General features: G+C 39.2%; 1 protein-coding gene and 1 pseudogene across 1 annotated transcript in view; both read right to left on the bottom strand.

The window, feature by feature from the left end:
* Window positions 1-26,051, bottom strand: part of Dnah12 (dynein axonemal heavy chain 12) — a 157,228-nt gene that overhangs the window by 37,275 nt on the left and 93,902 nt on the right. The window contains exons 44-56 of the mRNA XM_028754113.1: window positions 25,304-25,466; window positions 23,721-23,801; window positions 21,745-21,925; window positions 20,664-20,791; window positions 17,044-17,133; window positions 14,342-14,482; window positions 10,572-10,813; window positions 8,689-8,836; window positions 8,184-8,329; window positions 5,976-6,190; window positions 4,908-5,100; window positions 3,288-3,480; window positions 631-803 (exon numbers count right to left, since the gene is read on the bottom strand). Of these exons, the coding sequence (XP_028609946.1) occupies window positions 631-803; window positions 3,288-3,480; window positions 4,908-5,100; window positions 5,976-6,190; window positions 8,184-8,329; window positions 8,689-8,836; window positions 10,572-10,813; window positions 14,342-14,482; window positions 17,044-17,133; window positions 20,664-20,791; window positions 21,745-21,925; window positions 23,721-23,801; window positions 25,304-25,466 (2,094 nt within the window). The remainder of the gene's footprint in view (window positions 1-630; window positions 804-3,287; window positions 3,481-4,907; window positions 5,101-5,975; window positions 6,191-8,183; window positions 8,330-8,688; window positions 8,837-10,571; window positions 10,814-14,341; window positions 14,483-17,043; window positions 17,134-20,663; window positions 20,792-21,744; window positions 21,926-23,720; window positions 23,802-25,303; window positions 25,467-26,051) is intronic.
* Window positions 11,902-12,206, bottom strand: LOC114609709 (annotated as a pseudogene).

Raw genomic sequence — 26,051 nt, 5'->3', positions numbered from 1 at the left:
CTTTATAGACACAATGTGACTACCCACCTTCCACCCTTCCACCATGCTCAATGGACCTTCAAAGTGAGCCAACATAAACCCTTCCTTTCTTCAGTTGGTTTTTCCAGGTGTTGTCCTTGCAACAAGGAAAGTGACTAATAAATTTATTAATCCATTAAAGTGAAAACCTCTAGCAAATAAATATAAATGTGGTACAGCCTTTTAGACACCTCAGAGCTGGAGAAAGAGACATTAGAATTGTCAGCAAAAAGAAATCTTGACCATCATTGGAATATTTAAAAGACAGAAAGAAGAGCCAGGTATGGTGGCACACTTATAATCTCAGCATTCAGGGAACAGAGACAGAAAGACTGTCCCCAACTCTGAAGATAGCCTGGGCTAATAGCAACTACTAGGTTAACCTGGGCCACATAGTGAGACCATTGCTCTATGCATAAATCTTAGGTGCATGAGACAACTTTTTAAAGGGAAGACTTTAGATGTCTTTTGCTCTGTTTTTCCTTCTTCCACTCAATGATCGACAATGAAAACTCTACAGCGGTAACTAGAAACAATAATTACTTTTTTTTAATGGAAGGGATGTTCACCATCCAACCTAGGAAGAATGGAGGAAGCTAGAAATCCACTTACCTGTCGTGAATAGAGTTGATGTAAAGGTTCACAAACCAGATGAGAGAGTATTGGTACATGGGATCTATGTTAGCCAGGTCTGCGATGCTAAAGAATAGCACTGACGAATGTTTGGCGATGGGTCTGTATCCTTCTCGTGACTCTGCTATTTTTAGCTCTGTTTTTTCTGCAACCTGGCAGAGGAGAAGAACCAAGATGAATGAACGGTGATTCTCTCCATCATGTGATTTTCTTATAGCGAATTTTTACATATATTTGAAAAGCCCTTAATGCAGTGACAAATTATAAGAACTTAATTCAAGTACATTCTACAGGAGAGGGGTAAAAAAGAAAAATGGAAGAATTACAGAGGAAGGACGAGGAAGCTGAGAGGTAGGAAAGAGGAAAAGAAAAAAGACACACCTTACACTCTTCTCTTGTAATCTTCATTAAATAATAAAATTTAAAAAAATTGGATTTTTAAAAATTTTAGCTATTCTGAATGGAGGTCTGCTCTTTTGTGGACTTTCTCTAAAATGAATAAAATATAATCACAAATGACCAGAAAGTTCTGAACCTCAGTCTTGACTATAAGAAGGAAACAAAGTTCCAGCCTGGTCTACAGAGTGAGTTCCAGGACAGCTAGGGCTACACAGAGAAACCCTGCTTTAAAAAACCAAAACCAAAACAAAACAAAACAACAACAACAACAAAAAAACCAAAGAGGAGGAAGGAGGAGGAGGGAGAGGAGGAGGAGGAGGAGGAGGAGGAAGAGGAGGAGGAGGAGGAGGAGGAGGAGGAAACAAAGTTAGCAGCAACTGGTAATTAATAGTCTTTTACGTAAACCTACTACTCCTATCTAAGCCTTGACCCACGGTTTCTTCCTTCCTGCGCCCGCCTCTTTGTTTCTGCCAGGGTCACACTGGGGCAGGTGCTTCTGTGTTGTACAAGAAACCAAGCTGAACAAGCTACAAAGGATGAGGCACCATGCTCTTCATTTCAGTTCTGCCACCGGACTCTTGCCTTGAGTTTCTGTCTTGGTTGACCTTGATGATGGACTGCAACTATGAACCAAATAAACCCTCTCCTCCCGTGTTGGTTTGAGGCAGTGTTTCACCACAGTAACAGAAAGCAAATGAGGATCCTTCTCCTCTCCGATCCTCTTTGATGACCAGTTTGGTGAGGGGGCAATGGGAAGTTCACCAGAGTTTCCTCTGCTCTGATGGACAGGAATGGGAAGACAGACACCAGAAAGTATCTCAGCCACCGCTCAGATATGAGCTGCTATACAATATTTCTCTAAGACACTGTCTTGTTTCTTCAAAAATGTAAAAATAAGGGACCAAGCACCTGACAGAGTGAATCTTCATCAGCACACTACTATAAACGAAACCTCTTCAACACTTGTCCCTGAGTGGAGCTGGATTGGAAGGGGGCACAGTGAGGGATGCTGAGTGACTAATGCAACCTCTGCTTTGTTTCTGTTAGCTATAAGGATAAAGTGATGGGGCTGGAGAGGTGGGTCCGTGGGTAAGAGCACTAGCTGTTGCTGTAGAGAACCTACAACAGTTCAGTTTCCAGCACCCAGAGAGCGGCTCAAAACCATCTAACTCCAGTTCCTACTCTCTTCTTGCCTAGGAAGGCTCACGGCATGCATGTAGTGGACAGATACATTTGCAGACAAAATACTCATACACATACAAAAATAAAAACAAAACTTAAAAAATTAAAATCATAAAAAATATTTTTAAAGGAAAGGAAAAAAGAATAATAAATGTTTTAAAGGGTCAGGTCTTGAAATGAGGTGATTCCTGCAACCTGAATTTCCTCTCCAGAACACATGCAAAAAGCCAGATGTGGAGGCTCCCATCTGTAATCCCAGAACTTCTATGGCAAAATGGGAGGCAGAGACAGGAGAGTCATCTAACATTTGTGACAGGGTGCAGCAGCAGAAAACAAGAAAGATTTGGCTTCAATAGGCTAGCAGGAGGGAGCCAATTCCCAGAAGTTGGCCCCTGACTTCCACATAGGCACCAGTGGCTGAGGCCTGTCACTTCACGCCTCATCTCATAAATAAATCAGCCCTCGGGAAGGGCGGGGAAGAGATTCAGTATAAAAAAAAGCACTTGCCTGTTTGATAAGTTTGGAATTTATCATTGGCTGTAGACCATCTGGCCCTCATGTCTGCTCTCTCCCCCCTCCACTCTCTCCTCTTCCTTCTCTCTCCTACTTCCTCCCTCCCCCCTTTTCTCCAATAAACACACAGATGACAAGCTGATGTCAGAACATCCCCTATTGGTTCCAAGAACCACTCATGGCTCAGGCACTCAGGACATATCTCCACACACCCCAAACTCCAACCACTAACTGGGGTAAGACAACTTTCAAAGTTTAGTTTCTAGATGAAGAGTCAACTAAAACGTAAATAATCCTGATTGTGCTGTATACTTAGCTAGTAAATTTCTTTTGCTTCTTCTGTGTATAGATAATGTATAGACTGAACTAAGTGTAGAGAAATTCAACGGTAAGAGACTCTCTTCTCAGTTTAACTTTGGTTTCTAAGCTTTTGTATTTTATCTATTTTTCTTTTCTTGAAAGTTTACTACAGCATTTCCTCAGGGACTAGACACAAACTCAGATGGTAGGATCCGAATGCTTCTAGGAGTCTTTATTTTCACCTGCTGTTTCTTCGTGATCTCATTAGACATCATTTTGGCAGAGTCTAAGACTTTTATTGCACTTTCATCTTCCAAAATGTTCCCTTCTGAAGAAGATAGTGTTTCTAAGATCTTTGTCTCTATGTCCTTCAGCTGCTTCTTGTTAGCCGCAGACTGAAGAATGAGGGCATTCCGCTCCTCCTCTAACTCTGGCCTAAAAAAGATAGAAACATTTACTGTAAATTTGTGGCATTTAATCTAACCTCTACCTAAACATTATATATAACCTTTTTAGAATATTTGAGTTATTATATAGATGTAAAAAAAAACAAATCAATTTTACTTCAGTAAGGGGAAAATAACTGATGGCTAGTTTTAATGGTTAAAGTGATATAATCTAAACTTGCCTGGAAAGGGAATCTCAGTGAGGGATTAAGTAGACCAGGTCAGCCATCACTTCCACTTTATGGGCTGGACCCTGAACTATGACAAGGAGAGAGGGAGCTGAGAGCTGGCATGCATATACCTACTGGTCTCTTCTTCTCATAGCAGGTGTCACATGATCTGTTCTCTCACACTCCTGCTGCTGTGACTTTCCTGCTAAGGACTACAAATGGGAACAGTGGGCTAAAATAAACCCTTTGTCCCACAACTTCCTTTTTGTCAACATATTTGATCACAGCAATAGAAAATGAAAAGACTCATAGAAATATTGATTTGAGAAACTTTAGCAAAGAAAAGTCATTTGTATACTTAAAATGTGACCGCAGCTCTAAGAATGTGTGAGATTATTCTTATGGTATTATTGGTTATATGTAGGAAGATAAGGACACCAAGTATGGTATTTCCTATTAATTCACTGACTCTGTCCTCAATAACTCTTCTAAAATAATAGCCATAGGAAGGAGGACTGGTCTGACTGGCTTATTAAGGGAAAGGCAAAATTGACATTAAGCATTAAGAAGCAAAAATGGGATAAAACTTCAAAATAATACCATCTGCTATAGAGAACGTTATAACATAGGTCTTGTTTATTTTTACATTTTGGAAGTAACAAAGTTACTTTTATATCCTTTTAATTTGACTTCACTCAACAGACCACTTAATAAGATTGTATTAAGATTCGACTCAAATCAATTACTTTCTCGTAAAAGCAGCTCTTTCTTGTTGCTTTTCTGGATTTTGTTATTTTTTTTTACTCATTTGAAAAACAGAGTATGTTAGTAATGGAAAAATACAAAACAAACAATAGAACCATAAAAATTACTTATGCTCTTATATATTAGGTAAAATAACTGCTAACATTCAGGTATATTTCATCTTAATCCTCTCCTTTGTTTCATTTTAAACACAGAGAGATTCACCCATCATTTTTCAATACAATATTATTTATATCACATATGTAGCTCCTATCTTCACTCCCTATCCTGAGCAGTTTCTAAATTTAACATAATAAAAGACAAATATAACAAGACTTGGTTTAAAAGTTATTACTGAATGGCCATTTTTAATGACTATAATTGTTTGATTTATAATAACAAAATATAAAATCTTTAGCCATTTCAAAACAGTCCCAAAACAAAAGTATTGATGGCCTACAGATACTCTCTAAACTGCCTGAAGCACTGAAAAAATACATACCTCTCCTTTGCGACGACGATGCCTAGTAATTGATCCTCAAGCCCTTCCGGAGTTATCATGAAATTGAGCAAAGACACTTTTGTAGCTAGTTCTGGCATGTAGTGTGGGTTTCTCAGTTTTGTAGTGATATAAAATTTAAAATCAAAAGAATATTCAATAATGACTTCACCAAGTCGGATGCAATCGATACCACCTATATTCCAGGAGAAATAGATAACGAATGAGCCAAAGTTACTCAGCCTCTCTTGCTGTGCACTTCTAAGGCCTCACCTAAATTATACACAAAGAGTCCTAAGTAACTTGAGATAGAAAACAGTTGTGACAAAAGTTACTGCTGCAGCGACAAATACGCAAGTATACAGTAGGACACTCATTCTGTTGAAACGTAAGACACTGTGTCAGGAGGTCATGGAACTTTACAAATCAAGACACTTTTTGAGTCTGGTGGTGGTGGCATACACCTTTAATCCTAGCACTTGGGAGGCAGAAGCAGGAAGATCTCTGAGTTCCTAGCCAGCCTAATCTACAGTGTAATCTCCAAGACAGCCAAGACTACACAGAGAAACCCTGTCTTGAAAAACCAAACCAAACCAAACCAACAACAACAAAGATGCTTTTGAATTTTTCTATCAAATTTTAACTGTGATTCCAAACTTTTTATATGACTGAAGCTCACCAAAGTATCAGGGCTTGACAGAGGTAAATGTTCATCAGCAGAAAGACACATGTGGGTAATGTTTACCTAGACTCAACTCTGGGCCACATTCTTGTTATTATTCATAATTAGTGAACTTTCTGAAGTCAATGATCATAAGACAAGAGGATTTCAGACTGGCTTCAACTGTCTCATGCTCTCAACAGAGCTAAAATTGAGGGGAGTAGTAGATAAGGCAAAGATAAGCCAAAGTATCTTAGGATACTGGATCAAGGTTCAGTTCTGAAAGCTTGTTTCAGATTTCTTTCCATACATAGCAATGACATAGGAGTTCTAAGTTATTATCATCATTATTAAATTTGTCTTATTTTTCTTTCATGCTTCAAAATAATCCAATCATCTTTCAGTTCTACCTTGTTTAAAAGTTTGTCTGAGTAACAAAGGCTCCAAAGATGGATCCAGATCTTCACCAACATTTTCCAGGAGAAGTGGAGTTCCAAACTGAATGCAGTTTTCCAAGGTTCTCATATAGTCTGTGTCAGATAACTTAATAACACTGAGCTGGTTATCTTTCTCAGAGTTTTTGATCCACTTATTGGCTTGACCCTGGGGGTCAATCATTAAAGGCCTGGAAATAGGAGGGAAATTCCAAGAGGGACACATAAACGCTGCAATTCCTTAAAAATCTATGCAATTTAAGTGGATGTTCTTACAAATGCAAAGTATTTTATATAAAGATTTATCTTTCAAAAGTCTTATGATTATATATATATATATATACATATATATATGCATGTGACAGTAATAACTAATAGGAAGAGGTCATGAATTTGCCAGGGAGGTGAGCACAAGAGGAGTTGTTGGGGGGTATGTGTGTGATAGAAATTCATGCGTGCAATTCTCAAAAATAACTACAAATTAAAACAAAAAGTAAAAAGAATGTTCCTGGTTTAAACCCACTGGTCACAGAGCAAAAACAAAAAGACATGAAAGTACAGTGGGAACTTGGTGGAAGGAAGTAGGAGGCAGGGTAGTGGTGGTGGGAGGACACGAGAGGGTAAAAAGATGAATGTGACCAGAATCTATTATATACACATGAAATTGTCAAAGGAATAACTTAATTTAAAAACAAAAAAGAGAATTTTGTTCTTAAAAATGAAGAAACTCAACTCACATTGGTAAAAACCCCAAGGTTTTAAAACCACCCCAGTGTGAGAAGAACCAGGAATCTGTGAATCAGTGGGCTGTGCTGTTTTCTATATAACACTGTCATCACAGCAATCTTAATGCACAGAAAGAGCTAGTATAATGTGAACGATCAGTCACTAAAGGTTTAAAATAAAAACACATCAGCTTATAAATGATTTTTACCAGTTTGTGAGTAGGACTATAGAGAGTGAGTGCCTAAGTTAAGTCTGGTACACAGATCTATCTAGGGATGCTTTTCTAGGATAGTAAAGTAAAGGCTTTATGTTTAAGAATATGTAATTGGTGGCTAGAGCAATGGCTTACTGTCTAAGAGCATTTGCTGTTTTTGCAAAGGACTAGCACCCATGTGGCAACTTACAGGTGTCTGAAACTTTAGTTTGAGGACATTTAACACCCTTTTCTGCTCTCTGTGGGAAAACAGGCAAACACGTAGCTGGAGAAAAGAATAGTGTACAGTCATTACATCACCTGGAATATGAGGAATGATTTCCAGTGTTTGGAAAGTTAGTCTTCTTGAGAAAGTCTCCTCAGTTGGTATTGAGCCACTGTGGCTGGTTTTAAGTCTTCCCATGGGGTCATTTCTAATGCATATCATGATCACACTCATGAGGTCTCTTCTTCATCAGACACTAAGTGTCCCCATCCTTACATCACCCTGATTCAGGCATACTTACTGCCATGATATATATATATATATATATGATTTAGAAATCTTCAATTCGGTAAGATACCCGAATAAAAGGTAGAATCATAAAAATCATAAACACTAACATATTTATACAATAGAATATAACCCTCCCTGAAACATAGCCCTATGTAGAGAAAAATGGATGAATCTCAAAACAGTTATGCTGAGAGGAAGATGTATCATATGTATGTGTCAAGAAATAAATGTGATGCTCTATATCAGGTGTAACTAGTCCATGTTGTCCTAGAACAGGTATAACCAATCTGTGTGAGAAGTAATTGGACTGATGATTGCCTGGGGTGGGATAAGGGCAGGAAAGGAACTCTTCAGGAGGTATCCTTGCTCTCCATCTTGATGGAGTCAAGTTTGAGTGCACAGTTGTACACTTTTTCTGAACTCACCGAATGGTAAATTTGAGTTTTTCTATTTTATTACGTGTAATTTTTAATCTCAAACAAAAATGCATAAACAAAAATTGATCTTTAGTCAACAATATTCAGTGGCTAAGGGGGAAACGCATGTCTGCAGCTCATCCTTAAACACATTTAGAAAGATGGGTTGGCAGAGGAGTAGGTAGATCGCGATTAAGCAGCAGATAGGACACAGTGCTAACTGCAGAGTGTAGGGGTGACTGTTACACTGGAACTTCTGTCAAAGTCTTTCAGCTGGTATATATGCTTGAAGACTTCCAAATGGGACAGGGGAAACTTTTTATGTTCCTTACCACCGTCTAGAATTATTAACGATCACACCGTTGTCTATGGAGAATGCGTCTGTTGGTAGCCCGGCAATATTCCAAGCTCTAATTTTGACTGGATCCCCCAAGGTTTTACTCAGCGAGAACTCCTCTGAACATGGGAATTTTTTATCCTGTAAGAAGTAAAAGTTGGATGTTTTCTTTCATCTTATTAGTTGAAATAATCTTTAAGTTAAAATATATATTTGATTGTCATAACTAAAGATCAGAAAAAAATTGCATTGAAGGTTAGGACTATTTTATCAAAGAAGAAGTGGAGGGAGGGAAGAAGGGAAGGTGGGACAGAGGGAGGGAGGTATGGAGGGAAAGAAGGAGAGAGAGAGAAAGACAGAGACAGAGACAGAGATGGAGAAACAAAAAAGACTTCCCATATTTTGAGTGCTTTTTCTTTTGATGTCCTCATTGACATCATATTTTCCAGTATATACTTAGAATGTTCTAAATCAAAAATTTACTAACATAAACCGCATACCTTGCACAACTTGCTCCAATTTTCCGTACACTCTTGTCGAAATCCAGAAGTGAAAGCACCAAGGTAAGCTATGACTCCTGCTGACACCAAGACGTCACCAGTTAGGTTTTCATATGTTATTTGAAGGTCATTTGCAGCTTGAGACCATCTGTGCAACAAACCAAAGGCAAAACAGCACACAATTGTATGGGAAGGGCCGGGTGGAGGGATGGCTTAATCGTTAAGAGCACTGACTGCTCTTCTAAAGGACTGGGATTCAGTTTACAGCATCCACGTGGTGTCTTACAACTATCTGTACCTAAAGTTCAGGGATCCAACATCCTCTTTGGGCCTCCACAGGCACCAGGCTCCAGCAGAGCACAGACATACCTGCAGGCCAATTTAAAGAATAAAAAAGAAAGTGCATGGGCCTTCTGGTCTAAATCCTATAAGAAAAGGCTAGGACATGTTAGGCTTGTGTGGCATGAGGATTCAGATCCCTTCTAGCTCTGTTACGCTGCGTTATATGAGTTTCTACACTCCAGTCTTAGAGCAGCAGCTCTGTCCGGCAGCACTCTGCCTTCCAATAACAACAACCCCAGTGGTTTTGCTTCAGAATCTTCTCTAGAATGATTTTGTCCTAGTCTTTCTTTCAGTAATAATTCAGAAATAATTCTAGATAATAAGAAACATTTTAAATTCATTCCAGAAATTCTGTTTTGAAGCAAGACTATTTGATACACATTAAATTACAAAGTTGAGATTCTGCAGATAAGGTTGATAGGTTTTCCATTCAACAAAACTGACACTAGAAGTAATTCCAAAATCATCTCACCTGGACTAAATTACTACATCACACTATTCACAGAATAATCATGATCAATAATGAAACAGCTGAATGTGCAATCCAGTTTAAGAAAACATAGAAAATTGGGAAAGAGTACCAATAGCATTTAGATTAAAAGACTGTAAACATTGCACTTTCTTTTTCTCTTCCTCTCTCCCTTTTTGTTTGTTTCTGTTTTTTTTCTGAAATTAATTTTTTATTGGATATTTTATTTACATTTCAGATGTTATTCCCTTTCCCCATTCCTCCCCTCCAGAAACCCCCATCCCATTCCCCCTCCTCCTGTTTCTATGAGGATGTGCCCCCACCCACCCACCTCACTCCCACCTCCCCACCCTGGAATTCCCCCACACTGGGGCATCCAGCCTTCATGGAACCAAGAACCTCCTCTCCTACCTATGCCCAACAAGATCATCCTCCCCTACATATACAGCTGGAGCCATGGGTCCCTCCCTATGTGCTCCCAGGCTGGTGGTTTAGACCCTGGGAGCTCTGGTTGGTTGGTATTGTTGCTCTCCCCATGAGGTTGCAAACCCCTTCAGCTCCTTCAGTCCTCTCTCTAACTCCTTCATTGGGAACCCCGCGATCAGTTCAATGATTAGCTGTAAGCATCCGCCTCTGTATATGTCAGGCTCTGGCAGACCTCTAAGGACACAGCTATATTAGGCTCCTGTTGGCATGTATTTCCTGGCATCCACATCAGCGTCTACCTTTGGTGACTGCACAAGGGATGGATACCCAGGTGGAGAAGTCTCAGGACAGCCCCTCCTTCAGTTTCTGACCCACACTTTGTTTCCATATTTGCTCCCATGAGTATTTTGTTACTCCTTCTAAGAAGGACCAAAGCACCCACACTTTGGTGTTTCTGTTTTGAAAATAAGTTATAAACTCTATCCTCAACACTGATCTTGCTCCTTTGGAGAGTCCTGGCCAGGTGCTTTACAGAATGCCACATATTCTCAATTAGCCACTGTAAAATCAGACGCAACTGTGACAAACAGGTGAGGACAGTCAGGCTCAAGCCTGTTGTCCCCTAGCCTTTGAGAAGCAGCTCTACCTTGACTTTTCTCCACCAAGCCCTCCAATTAGCTTGGAGGCTCGTTCCAGCTTCTTAGCACACAGTTCCACCTGATCCTCTAGAGCTGCCTTTTCCTCTGTCTTCTCTTGGAACGTCTTCTGTAAGTTTTCCAAATGATGCTCTACTTGGGCCAGTTCCCCTCTCTTCTGATTCAAAAGCATCATTGTCTCTGCTAAGGACTTCTGGGCCTCTGCTAAACGAGCTTTCTTTGGAGCCACAACCTGTTAAGGGACAGTATGAAGATGTGTGTTCTGTGTAAAAGTTAGATGTTATGGTTCAAACATGGGGTTTAACAATAAATTACATATAATAAGCACTTAAATCTTATATAACACAAAACACCTATATACTTCATAAAACAGACAAATCATTTAGATTTGTAAACTATGGTATACAAAATAAATTATTCTGGAATAATATAGTTTAACATAGAGTAAAAATGTCACAATATATAGCAGAGTGTTTTAAAATAATGAGAAGTTGTCATTCAACTGAAAAGGGGTGGGGATAACGCCTTGTGATTCTGTTTCTGCCTTCCATTTTATTTCACTTATTGTTTTGAGAAAGGTTCTTGCTCTATAGCCCTGACTGGCCAGGGAGTACAGATGCTCATGGACTGGTAGGATGAATATTGTGAAACGGCTGTCCTAAGCAAAGCAATCTACAGGTTTACTGCAATCCCCATCAAATGCAATTCTTCATATAAATTGAAAGGATCATCTTACATTTCATAGGAAATACAAACTATCCACAATAGCCCAAATGATTCTGAGCAATAAAAAACCCTGTAGAGGTGGTATCACCATTCCAAATCTCAAGTTACACATACAGAGCTGTGGTAGTGAAAGCACCGTGAGACTGCCCTAAAAACAGACCCACTGGTCAATGGAATAGAATACATGACATACCCATTCTAGAGCCATTTCGGTTTTTTGCTTCTCCTTTTCAGATATATATATATTTAAGATTTATTTATTCATTTTATTTATGAGTACACTGTCGCTGTCTTCAGACACATCAAAAGAGGGCATCAGATCTCATTACAGATGGTTGTGAGCCACCATGTGGTTGCTGGGAATTGAACTCAGTATCTCTGGAAGAGCAGTCAGTGCTTTTAACTACTGAGTTTATTTCATTCACAAATGTTTATAATGGTACATCAAAACTAACTTTCAGAAGCAATGGATGCTATTATTTTAGGTGTCACCAGTTTATTATAAAAGGGAGGCATCGGAATTGTTTATATGGTGAAATACTTGAGGATGTCAGCAGAATAGATCTTCTGTGGGATGACATTTCAACAGTGGTTTCAGTCTGCACACTTCCCAAGAATGTCACCATTTCTAAATTGTCATCTAGAGTTACTTTGACACCTCCTTATTCTGGGAGAGCATTGTCTCCAACTTTGAGACTAACTGGCTGAATTTCCCCACCCTCTCCTTTCATGCCTGATCGCCCAGTACTGTTGCCTGAAATGCTTTTCTTGAGATTATTCTGGAAGCATGATGCTACCCTTGGTTGTAGTTTTGGTTACACTCCTCTCAACCAATACTCTTTCAAAGAGCAAAGGAACTTTCTGAAAGCTTGTTTTGCAGTGACAGCCTGGACACTCATCATTTGGTTTTTGACAAAGAGGCCCACAACATACATAAAAGAAAAGACAGAATTTTCAACAGATGATGCTGGTCACATCGGATAGCACATATAGAAGAATGTCACTTGACATTCATCCTGCCCAACTCTGAATGGCTCATGGACTGTAACACAAGATCTGATTCCCTGAATTTGATATAAAATGAAGTAGAGCATACACTTGATCTCACTGGTGAAAGGGTTTCTGGACAAACCCTGATCATACAGATATTAAGGCCAAGAATTAATAAATGGGACCTCATAAAATTAAAAAGCTTCTGTACCACAAAAGACACCATCACTGGAGCAAAGAAGTAGCCCACAGAATGGGAAAACTCTTGACTAGCAATAAATCTGATAGGGAGGTAGTATCTAGAATATACAAAGAACTAAAAATCCCTAAACATCAAGAAACCAAACAACCCAATTACAACATGGAGCGTGGAACAAAACAGAGAGTTCTCCAAAGATAAAAAAACAAGTTACTGAACAACAGTTTTAAAAAATGTTCAACATCCCTAGCTACCAGGGAAATGTAAATTAAAATTACTTTGAGTTTTTTTTAATCTTACTCAAGTCAGAATGGATAAGATTAAAAAACAAAAAACAAATTATGACAAATTCTCAAGTCGATATGAAGAAAGAACACTTATTTATTGCTGGTGGGAGTGAAATCTGATACATCTGGTAAGGAAATCATCATGAAGGTTCCTTAAAAAACCATATGGTCCAGTTACACCACTCTTAGACACATCCGCAAAGACTTTATAGCCTACTATAGAGATCCTTGCTCATCCATACTCATTGCTGCTCTACTCACAACAGCAATGGAATAGAAACAACCTGGTGTCCATCAGTTGATGGAGAGATAAGGAAAATGTGGTATATTTGCACAATGGAATATCATTTGCCTATTAAGAAAAATGAAGTTATTTAATTCACAGGTAAATAAATGCATGGAAACAATCATTCTGAAGAAGGTAACCCAGACAGATAAAAGATAAAGGTCACTTGTTTTCCCTCATTTGTGGAGGTTAGCTTTGAATTTTCAGATATGTCTGATTCATTTGGAATACCCACAGAGGTCTAGACATTGGTGGGATAGGGTAGGGCTTTCAAAGGAGAGGATATGGAAAGTTTAAAGGGGATTAATGAAATGGGAAGGCTTAAATTGAGGTGAGAGATGGAAGGGCAGGTTAGAGGAAGGAATACATACAAAGGGAGATAATTAACTCTAAAGACTTTTTAAAAAATCATACAGAAACCTTACTACTGTAGAAGCTCACACACACACACACACACACACACCACTGTGACTAGACAGATCATAGGCATTAGGGAGAACCTACGACTATATTCTGCTAAATGAACAAAGTATTAAACTGACTCCTATTGACTTATTAACATACTCATAGAGTATTGCATCTCTCTCTCAGCCTTCGTCTGGGAGGCACCTATTTACAGTAGGACTCACAAATGACCATGGTACAGAGAATAAGATCCTGCAGAATTCTTAGCCCTAAATAGAACATATGTACTGACTGTATCTGCTCCCAAGGCTCGGGGATCTAGGCAGAAGAGGGAGTAGAAAGGTTCTAAGAGCCAGAGACAGTGAATACAAGCAGACAGTATCCTCTGGACACAACAGGGCAGCTGCACCTTTGAACTCACAGCACTTGTGGCAGCATGCATAAGCAAGCTCAAGCTACACCAAATCCCAGAAAGGACAGGGCAGGTGGAAAGGAAATGCCCACAGCTGAGGAGCTACAGGGAGCAGGGGGCTGGGGTGGGGGTGGGGCTAGGAGGGTGAGTCAGCTCTCTTTAAGAGTGTTGCCACTGATTCCCTGACCATGTCCCAGTGGAAGACCACACATCTAAGAATATAGGGACAGATCAAATTGGACTTGGCGGGATTCAAAAACATAAGAGGACACAAAGTTGGATGAGTGGGCAGGGAAGGGGGTGGATCTCTGAGGAGCTGAGAAGTGAATATAGTCAAGTCTCATGGTGTGAAATTCTGAAAGAACTAATACAAAATAGATTTAGAAAGTTAAGGAGTACATTTTAATTTCTGAGAATATTTTAGTAAGAAATGGATACACAAACCCTGAAAATACCTTTGCAACTCTGTCATATACTTCCATAGCCATGATCCACTTGCACAGACCCTCAGCAGCAGAAGAAGCTTTAGCGACCTTAGGGGGATCAAATTCGGGGTTCGTCAAATATTCACTGCGAATCTTCTGCATAACAGCCACCTATATAACAGAGATTTAGATTTTTTTTTAGGGGATTTTTTTAATTGGATATTTTATTTATATTTCAGATGTTATCCCCTTACAAGATTTAGATTTTAAAACGATAGCATGTATCATATACTTATAAAGTGGAAGAAAGCCGTATGTAATTTGAAAAAGTTGAGATTACTTATTGGGTAAAGATATGTGTCACCAAGCTCATTATCTGAGTTCAACTCCTAGCACTCACATGATGGAAGAAGAGACCTAGTTACCCTAACATGTCCTTTGTCCTCCACCTAAATGCCATGGCACATGTACCTACATATAACACACACACACATACACACACACACACACTAAATAAATTAAATGTTTTTTTTAAAAATTACATTGTTTTTAAAACTCAAAATAAAGATTTTGGAGTAATTTTAACAACACAAAGACACCAGCAAACTAAACAATCCAATCTTTAAAATGGGGTATAAATCTAAACAGTAAATTTTTGACAGGGGAATCTTTAATAGCTAAGAAATACTTTAAGAAATGTTCAACATCCTTAGCCATCAGGAAAAAAAAATCAAACAACTCTGAGATTCCATCTTACACCCGTCAGAATGGCAAAGATTAAAAACTCAAGTGACAGCTCATCTTGTTGAGGATGTGGAGTAAGGGGAACACTCCTTCATTGTTGGTGTGAGTGCAAACTTGCACAGCCACTTTGGAAATCAATTTGGCAGTTTCTCAGAAAACTGGGACTTGATTTCAAGACCCAACTCCACTCCTGAGCATATATTCAAAGGATGCTCCACCATACCACAAGGACACTTGTTAACTAGGTTCCTAGCAGCTTTATTCGTATTAGCCAGAGACTGGAAACAATCTAGATGTACCTCAACCCAAATGGACAAAGGAAATGTAGTATATTTACACAATGGAGTATTCCACTGTTAAAAATGATGACATCATGAAATTTGCAGACAAATGGGTACAACTGGGGGGGGGGGGGGAATCATCCTGAGATAACCCAGACCCAAAAAGATGAATATGGTATGCACTTATGTATAAATGGATATTAGCCATAAAGCAAAGGATATCCATGCTACAGTCCACAGACCCAAAGAAGTTAAGTAACAAGGAGGGCCCAAGGGAGGGATGCTTGAACCGCACTGAAGAGAGGAAATAGAATAGACATTGTGGATGGATGGGGATGTGCTGGATGAGTGTGGGATGTTGGGGATGGAAACAGCAAGGATCAGGTGCAGTGAGAATGGAGGGAGAGAGTACTGGGAGAGACAACTAGATTCAGGGTTGGGAGGCATCTCTGGGATGAGAGAGAAACCTAGGGAAATGGAACCTCCCAGTGTGACCCTAGCTAAGACTCCAGCAATGGGGGATATAGAGTCTGGAACAAGCTGTCTTCTATAACCAGGTAAGACTTTTAATGGAGGGATTGAGATACCAACCTAGCCACAAAACCTTCAACTTACAGTTTGTCCTGCCTACAGGAAATGTTGGAGTAAAGATAGAGCAGATATTGAGGGAATGGTCCAGCTTGAGATTCAGGCTATGAGAGGGAGCCCATCCCTGACACTGGCGCTAATGATATTCTGCTATACTTCCAGACAGGAATCTAGTTTAGCCATCATCAGAGAGGCTTCTCCCAGCAGCTGATAGAAACAGACGCAGAGATGCACAGCCAAAGAATAGGCAGAGCTTGGGGAATCCAAATGAATAGGGGAGGAAGCATTCTAGGAGGCAGAGGTGTCAAATACACCACAGGAAAACCTACCAAATCAACTGACCTGGGCCCATAGGGGCTCACAGAGATGGAAACACCACCTAGAGACCCTGCACAGGACTGACCTGGGCCCTCTGTACATATATTACAGTTGTGTAGCTTGGTCTTCATGTGGAACTCCTAACAGCAGGAGCAGGGGCTGTCTCTAACCCTGTTGCCTGCCTTTGGTACCCTTTCCCCATACTGGGCTGCCTCCTCTAGCCTCAATAGGAGAAGATGTGCCTAGTCCTGCTGCAACTTGATAGCCAGGCTAGTTGATATCCTTGGGAGGACTGTTCTTTTCTGAAGAGAAACTGAGGAGGACTGGATGGGGAGTGTCCTGGGGGAAAGGACTGAGAGGAGAGGAAGAAGGGGAAACTATAGTCAGAATGTAAAGTAATTAAATGAATATTTAATTAATAAAGTAAAATGTATAACTATAGAAGAAACAAAACATTCATGATAAAAACCATAAATGTTAAAAAAGACTCTGGATTGATAGAAAGTTTAAAAACAGAATACAAACAAACATTAATAAATAACAATTCAAATGGAAAATCTGATGCCTTCCTATTTTACATAAATATGAACAATATTTCCTAATAAAGGAACTATTTATTACACAAAGATATTTAGAGAACTTTTTCAGGTCAACAGTATACCAAAATAGTAATTTAACTCTCTAATCATCTGGAAGCTTTTTTTTTTTTGCATTATGAACACTCATTCTATAGCAGTTAGTAAATGATCTTCCATATCATGACAAAATCACTTTTAGAGAAGAAAATCCCACATCACTTACTGGGATGTTGTCCTTGTCATACTCCCGCAAATCTCGGAGAAAATTCATATCTCCTAGGAGTTTTTTGCTAGGTCCCCAGTAATCAAATATCTATAAACAAATTTTATGGAAATGTATTAGCTGTAGAATTAAAAGTGTACACTAGTCAGAAAAAAAGTGTTTACATCTTAAACAAAGTCAGCCTAGGTAACTTACGGTGTTCCAGGCCAGTCAGGGAGATGTGTGAAGCCCTCTCTAGAGAGAAGAGAGGAGAAGAGAAGATGGGAGGAGAGAGAAGAGAAGGGGAGGGGACGAGAGAAAAGACAAGACAAGAGACAAGACTCTTCTCCCTGAGAATGTAGCCACTATGATTACAGTTTCACGTAACAAAATACATTTTTATTACTTCAGTATTTTAAAAACCTTTAACCTGTAATTTGCCCTGCTTGTAAGATGTTGTGAGGTAAAAGTGGCCCAGAATTTGTGGGAGTGAACTGCCAATGACTGGTGCAACTTGAGACCCATACCACAAGAGGAGGCCACACCTGACACTACCTGGAGGGCCAGGACCCAGAAACCTAGAATAGAACGAAATATGACTGAACTGATACCTAGCTAGCTAGATAGCTAGATAGGCAGACAAATAAATAAAAGTGATTCCTAGTGATAGTCTACTATACTTGTAGACCAAAGTCCAGTATAATCATCATCAAACGAGGCTTTATCCAGTAGAAGACCAAATGCCAAACATTAGGGGGAGCTTGGGGAACCCTGTGGAAAAGGGGGAAGAAGGATTGTAGGAGCCGGAGAGGTCAAGGACACCACAAGAAAACCTACAGAATCAACTAACCAGAGCCTCAAAGGGGCTCACAGAGAATGAAGCAATAATCAGAGAGCCTGTATGGTCTGACCTAGGCCCTGTGTGTGTATGTTACGGTCATGTAGCTTGGTGTTCTTGTGGGACTCCTAACAGTGGGAGCCGGTGTGTCTCTGACTCTTTTGCCTGAACTTTTCTGAAGGGAAACAGAGGAATAGTGGATTTGGGGTAGAGGGGAGGTGGGGGGGTGTACTGGGAGAAGCAGAGAGAGGGGAAACTGCAGTTAGGAAGTAATAATATATAAGAGAAGAATAACTAAAATTTAAAATTTTATTTTAAACTTCAATTTTTTTAAAAAGATTGGTTCTTTTTTGTTTTGTTTCATTAAACTTACTTAGTGTATGTGTGTCAGGAGCCATAATGGGACAAGCTAATAATTAGCAGGTGATCATTCTGAAATGGCTTGCCTTGGATTATTATATAATCTGCGACAAGTGAGATCTTATTCAGCAAGGCTGTAAGGAACTTATTTTAGGAAAGATTCCTGCTATTAATATGCTTTTCCTATTATTATTATTATTAAACATATGTAACAATCACTAAGCAATAGCACTCCCCTTTGGAGCAGATCTCTGCAGATCCACAAAGATGAACTGTCTTGTAGTGATGCTATATAGACAAATAGATGACTTCTTAAGTCTTAATGATGATCCTATAAGAATTCCTAAAATTATATCAATGATTATTAAGCTCTGTAACTTTATAACGGGACTGCTATTAGGTCCCTCTCTGATAGTCAAAACTGCAATGAGAACTCTGCCAGTCTCCCAAGTGTCATCAGTTAATTGCCCTTAGATAGTAACCAGACTCTCTCCTGCTCAGAGCACATTCCAATGAGGTTGTAAAATTAACCAAAAGCTCACTAAAAGGGAACTCATGATTTATTATAGGTGCTAGGACAGAAGATAAAATATTGCCTGTATAAAATAATACAAAACTTCACTAATTTCTTATAGTTTTAAACCTTCAGTGAACCTGGGAGTTAGACAGGTGATGGATGTTTAGCCAGATAATTACTCCTAATGGATATGCATATAAACATTCTGTGTTGTAAACTTTTATTTCAATTTATGATTTGATTTTTGGTGTGAACTTGTGATGAACTTTGTAACATGTGACCATGTATTCTGAAAGATGTGTAAGTACTGAAGACAAAGACAAAGAGAGGTTTGTTAGGAGCCGTTCGTCCCTTCCTTTCCTTTTCCCCTGCCTAGAATTCTTTCCCTTAGAACTTTTCCCTTATTAGAATTTTTTCCTTTTCCCCACTTAGGACCTTTCCACTTTTCTCCTTAGATAGCTTTCATAGGAAATTTTTGACACTTAGTAATAAACTATATAATAATTTCTCTAAGTGTTTTTTTTCTTCCTGTGACCGCAAACTAGCAGGCATAAATTAGAGCCCAGCAATTCCTGCTGAGAGAGTACAAACGCTATTTGCCTAATCCTCTGCTGTTTTTGGGCTGAGGTAATATGTGCCAGAAACTGCAGTTTCTGGCCAGAAGATACCAGAGGGCAGGTCAGCTACAGTAGCACAGTAAATAAACTTTTCTAGCATAGATAAGTAAAATTTTATTATACAGCAACTCTAAAAATCTTGTAAGACCCAAGTCTTACCACCCCCCTCCCCGCCACGCTCTTCCTTCCCCCTCAGCTGCCTCAAGAAGAACCAACAAGGAGAAGAAAGAAGACTTCATCTCCTTCCACCAAGCCGGGGCTGGCCCCCAGCATATGCGTAAATTTAAATAACTGGACATTGTCTATATATTATCTTAATGAAAAATATAATTTAAAAATTAATTTAGGAATTAAAGCCCAGATATTATAAAACCCTGGAAAGAAAGTGTCTGTAAATTCAGTGTAGAATGCCTACCTTCTTAAGGGATACATGCCTTGAATTATATTTGCAATACAGGTTACATTTATTGTGTATTTGCTGTTTATGAGGCTTTCAATAGAAGAGCTTTATATGCATTAGCTAAGATCCTCTAACCTTGTGAAATGGATACTCTGATTATCTTTTTTATAGAGTCCCTCAGAAATTCAGACACTTCATCCAGAGGTCACATGGCTATTGGGGCCAAGGTTTCTGAATGTGGATATTCTTATCCACAAGCCTTCCTTTTATGTTATTGTTTTATACACAGAATTTCACCCTGTGCTCAGGCTGCCTTGGAACTCACTGTAGAGCCCAGACAGGCCTGGAATTCACATCGGCCTTCCTGCCTCAGCCTCTCATGAGTTAGAATTAGGTCAACCACAGTGCCCTCACCCCTCCCCCACCCCCACCTCCCCTTTTTTTTGAGACTAGTTCTCATGCTGCCCAGGTTGGGCTTGATTGATGACCTTGATCCTTTTGCCTCCCTTCTGGAGAACTGGGATCATCAGACCTAACAGCACAAACTGGGTTTTTTGTTTTTGTTGTTGTTGTTTGTTTTCTTTTACTACAATTCTCAAAACACATCTGTATATTTTATTTCACGCATTCTTACAAATCTTAGCTACAGAGCACAGGCCTCAGCACATACAATATCACAGCAGGGAATGTGTAGAGACAGAAGAGAAAATAGAAACAACTGGAACCGCAGATATGGCGCTGTATTTACTAGACCATATATAGACCCTATTTTTGCAGTTAATTCTGAGTCCATTTAATCTGGGAAACAGTACTTCTTCCCTGGATTACAGGTCGTTAGAATTTAATTTGATAACAGTTGGTACAAACAAGTTCTGTGTATTCATGAATATGGTTTAAATCAGTTATTACCTTGCCTCCAGTTCCTGAAGGATCTGAAATCTTTTCTGGTTTTATATCTTTCATGACACAAACAGCAGCCATGACTAGTTTAACACCAGCTGGAGGATTCTTCATTGATTTTACAATTGTAATATCAGCTGGCTGTATTAAAAGACAACAAGACATCCTTACAGAATAGCTTATTTTTAAATAATGAGATTGTAAAGAATAATGTTGGGGTCAGGTGTGGTGGTATTCACTAGTCTAAGCTCTCAGGAAGTGATGGAAAGGGTGATTATGAACTGTGGCTAGCCTGGGCAACATAACAAGATGCTATCTTAAAACATTTTTAAAAAGTTATTTCGGGAAATAATGAAAAAATTGAGTATTTTTTGTTTTGCATGGTTATCAAAGCGAATTAGCAACAGAGAACTGAACACAGAGCAAGCCTAATAGTTCTCAAATGTTTGAGGGCTCCTAAGTCCTTATGGAGATAACATGTGTTATCTCCCTTATTAATTTCTGACATCCGGGGGTATTCTAAATGAGATAAATACATCTAAAAATTTGAAACTAACATCAACAAACGAGTGAGAAGATATGCCATTTGTTTTTTTTCTGGGCCTGGATTGCCACTTGGAATGACTGTTTACAGCTCTCTCCATTTATAAGAAGTAGCTACCTCTGCACCTTCCAGGACATATGTGTCTAGACAATTCAAAAGTTATGTCTTATGCAGCTTCAAGTAGTACTTTCTGCAGTATACTTTGGTGTGTGTGTAGCATCCACAGAACACTGTGGTGTGCGTGTAACACTTGCTATCCCCTTTCCCTTTCCTATGCTCCCATTCCTTCCCTCTGGCCCATGTGCAGAACCTCTTTGGATTCACAAAGACCATTCATTCTGTTCCCATTAAACTATTCTGATTGAAAATTACGACATAGGAAAAGCAAATATGTAAATATAACATCGTATCAAAGAATATCTTTTAGATGTAAGCTTCGTTTAACTTGACAAGTAAACGACAGAGCCCACCATAAGAGAGCCAGGACCCGTTAACCAAAGACCTTACATCGCTCCCTTTTCTTGATGAAACCCCGGGTGGCAATACTTTCCTTAAGTGTGTCTAGTGCAGACAGTGCTGCTTCCAAGGCTGGAATTGCCTCAGCCAGGTCGCTCTCACACTCGTTTTTCAGAGTTTGGGCTTCCTCAGCCTTCCCGCTGGCTATTTCTTCATCTAACTTTACAAACTTTCTTTTTGCTTCTACTTGTGCAGATTCTATCTCAATTACCTAAAGAAAAGAAATATGGAAAAATGAAGACAGAATTTCAAATAGCCTGTTGTTTCTTTAAGCCTAGAGACAAGACTGCTTGAATATCGGGGAACTCAACACATGATGGTGGATATTAAAGGGGTCTGTTAAGAAAGTTGTTATGAAATTTGAAGGCAAATGGATAGAGCTGGAAACAGTCATTCCGAGTGGCAATTCAGACCCAGAAAAACAAACGTCATCTCTTCCTTCTCAGTTCTAGATATTGGTTTTGACTCTTTACATGTGTTTGTCTCATTTAGAATACCCACAGGTGTCAGGAAATTAATAAGGAGGCAGAGAGGGAACGAATTTCAAAGGAGGGAAGACTGAATGCAGTGATATAAACAGGAAAGGGGACTGATTTGGCAGGAAGGGTTCTATGGGGCTAGAGGAAGAGATTCAGGGAAGAACAACTAACACTACAGACTTTCTGAGAGAGAAAAGCTTCTGCTTCGGAAGCCTCCTGAGACATCTACATTCATAGAGTGTTTCAATGAAATTATCCTTAACAACGCGCCCTATAGACACTACAAAAAGCCCAGTATCAGAGATGTGTTACCTCTATAGGTCTTGTTGGCCAGTAAGTTTCCATAGACACCTAAATCTAACAGGCCATTACCGTTACTCTGGGTGAACCTCCAGAACTAAATGGTAAGACCCTGTTGCTGAAGACGTCACACACTGGAGGAGGCATAGAGCGTGAAGAAATCAAGCTGATGTTTAACTTGGAAGCTTCATCCTTACTGGCTAGCTGTCACAGTGCTGGTGCTATGCTAGAAGTTAAAGGTTACCAGAGGAGAAGAGTAATCATCAATCTTACTCAGCTGTGAACCCTGCCGGCTGCAATGACTTGCCTGGCAGGAAATCCTCACTGGTATAAGCATGGAACAAATGGAATGGGAGTAATAAAATACTTTCTGATAAGATTTAAGGTCTGAATCACAAGACGCAACCCATACTTGGTTGGCACTGTTACTGGGGCAGAGAACACATGGGTTGTAGGCGAGAACCGTTACTATTACTCCACTGAGTCCTAACAATTTCTCATTATAATAAAAAATTAATGTAGCTCTCAAATTCATCCAGAAAACTAGATCACATCCTTCTCCTCACAGGGTTTGGGATGATAACAGAGGAGGTACTAGAGAGACTTTAACAGTCAGAGGCAGCAGGTGACTATAAGGAAACATGTTTTCTGGACACATCAGGAGAGTTGCGTATATGAACTCAGCAACTAGGACAGCACGCACCAGCCCCGGGCAAGCGTACACAACGCCATCCCTAGCTGAAGAGCTTTTGGAAAATGATAGCTGTTGGGAGACAGAGAATTGCTTTCTTTAATGACATGGCCCCTGGCAGATCTAACATCCTCTAGTATTTAGGAGTATATATGTAGCACTTATGGGACTCAATGGGTTAAAAAAAATAAAAGTCCAAAGTTGGGTGGGTATAGAATGGGGAGTGGACCTGGGAGAAGATTAAAGGTGACTAACATACAATGTATGAAATTCTGAAAGAACTAATAAAATATTTGAAGACAAAAAGCTAGTTCTAGAATAAAATAAGAGGAAATATAAATACATGTGACCTTATTTGGAAATGGGTGTCATACCACCCTGCAAGAGTAACAAACATGAAGAAGCAGGGAGACTCCCAGTCAATAGAAAGGTATAAACTCCTTAGGTTCCAGTGACAAGAAGTTAAATGTTACTTGAAAGACTAGTTTTACAGTATTTGATTGTCCTTTGAGTCAATAAAAATATTGATAGCCTACCTGCATCATACGTGCATTCTCAACTTTAGCTGCCTCCAGTTTGGGCTGTAACTCAACAAGCTCCAGCTTCATCTCACCAACCTAAGCAGACAGTTTGCCGTTAGGGTTTTACCTTCTGTAATAGCTGGCATAGAAACCAGAAACTTAAATGCATCATAAAATTCTGGACAAGAAAAATCTTAATTTTCCCAGTTCTTTGCATGGTTAACAGTATCATGAGAGCATATCCAGTTCTTCTCACTTTGAATCTTTAGGTATTTCACAAAGCACTGGGAAAAGGTAGTGACCATGGAGGAAACGCACCCAGAAAAGAAGGTGTCAGCTCAGGTAATCCCATTATTCTATGGTGTACAACAACAGCAACAGCGACAACAACATTGACGACAACAACAACCACCACTAGTAACTATTAATAGCATTCAACTCATTAGAAAAAGCCCATTTCATATTCAACATCTGCCAAAATGTATTTCTTATACTCTTAAATGACAAATTATTTGAGTCTCTTTGGTTTGGGCCAACTTAAAGAGTTTCTGTAAAAAAAAAAAAATTGTTGGCTTATTTTATAACCCAAATAACTAAGTGAATCTCCTCTTTGTATTTTTTTCTGTAACAATCTGTAACCCACAGCATGGCAAAACTTTTTATGTTACCTTAAACATATTCTCTAAAACATCTTTGTCAGAATTAGCCAACAAAATATCATTCATATAATGATAAATGAAGGACTGAGGGACTTGCTTGGAATTATTTCTAATGCTTGTAGCATAAAATATTGACCTCATGGGCTGGAGAGATGGCTCAGCGGTTAAGAGCACTGACTGCTCTTCCAGAGGTCCTGAGTTCAAATCCCAGCAACCACATGGTGGCTCACAACCATCCGTAATGAGATTGGATGCCCTCTTCTGGTGTGTCTGAAGACAGCTACAGTGTACTCATCAATACAATAAATAAATAAATAAATAAATAAATAAATAAATATTTAAAAAAAAATATTGACCTCAAGCTGGACTATTGAACAGTCCCCATGGAAGTACATTCCAATAGTATCATTTCATTGGAACACTTACTTACCTGTAAAATAAGGACATTAAGGTGACTACCTCTTGTAGTTGCTAAAAGAATAACTGAAACAATGTATGCGATCTACATAACACAGAACCTTGTACATAACATACTGTCAGTAAACAGCTGCTCTTAGATTTTTTACATTTATCAGTATTTTTCCTTTCTTTCATTCTTTCTTTCTTTCTTTCTTTCTTTCTTTCTTTTTCTTTCTTTCTTTCCTTCCTTCCTTCTTTCCTTCTTCCTTCCTTCCTTCCTTCCTTCCTTCCTTCCTTCCTTTCTTTCTTCCTGCTTTTCTTTTTCTTTCTTTTTCTCTTTCTTTTTTTGGTTTTGGGATTTTGGAGATAGAGCCTCTTTGTGTAGTTCTGGCTGTCCTGGAACTCACTCTGTAGACCAGGTTGGCCTTAAATTCACAGAGCTCCTCCTGCCTCTACCTCCTGAGTGCTAGGATTAAAGGCATGTGCCACCACCACCTGGCTTAGAATATTTTATTATTTTGAACAGTTAATCAGATTTACCTGAGACTCAGCAAAAGCTAACTGGTCAAGTCCATTCACATAGCGCTGTTTTGCTTCCATGACAGCTTGCCGTTTTTTAGTTAAAAGCTGCCGAAATGAGCCAATAAGTTCAAGATAAGAAGTAGCGGTAACATAGTTATGTCGTCCTAACTCTTCTAAGAACCTGAAGAAGAGTCAAGCAATAGGCCCCAGTATTAATAGTGAATTTCACAATGGTATTAATCCAGCAGAGCATTAAAGATAAGCAATTACGAATAAAGGTTAAGGGCTATGCAGGATGTGTTAAATATTTAACTTCACGAAACTCTAGAAATCTATACACAATCACATTCAAAGTTCTTATCTGAAAAACAATCAGGCAATAATGACATGTTGAAAGCAAAAATCAAGGATGCCTATGAAAGGTGAATTACAGCAAAGAAAGATACAGTCTTTATTTCTCTACATGTCATATGCCAGGAGGCTCTAGCCTTGTAAGACAGTGGAGCTATCGCATGAGATAGGCAAGCCTCAGGAAAGGAGACTGCAAATGGGACAAGTACGAGTTATGTTGTATGTTACATGTGGCCTGAATGTATAAGACCAGACACACAAGGAAGGACATATGGGGATATACAAGTATGCAGACCACAGCACACTGCTTGGCACCACTGTCCAAGCCAAGGTGCCAGATAACTGACTCTATATGGATGACATAACAGCGCGGAAGTTCATGCCTCTATGACACAAGGGTGAACGATCTATAGTT

Source organism: Grammomys surdaster, unplaced genomic scaffold, assembly GCF_004785775.1.
Source record: "Grammomys surdaster isolate TR1022 unplaced genomic scaffold, NIH_TR_1.0 125979, whole genome shotgun sequence".
NCBI lineage: Eukaryota > Metazoa > Chordata > Mammalia > Rodentia > Muridae > Grammomys > Grammomys surdaster.
This window is presented reverse-complemented; position numbering and strand designations above follow the sequence as displayed.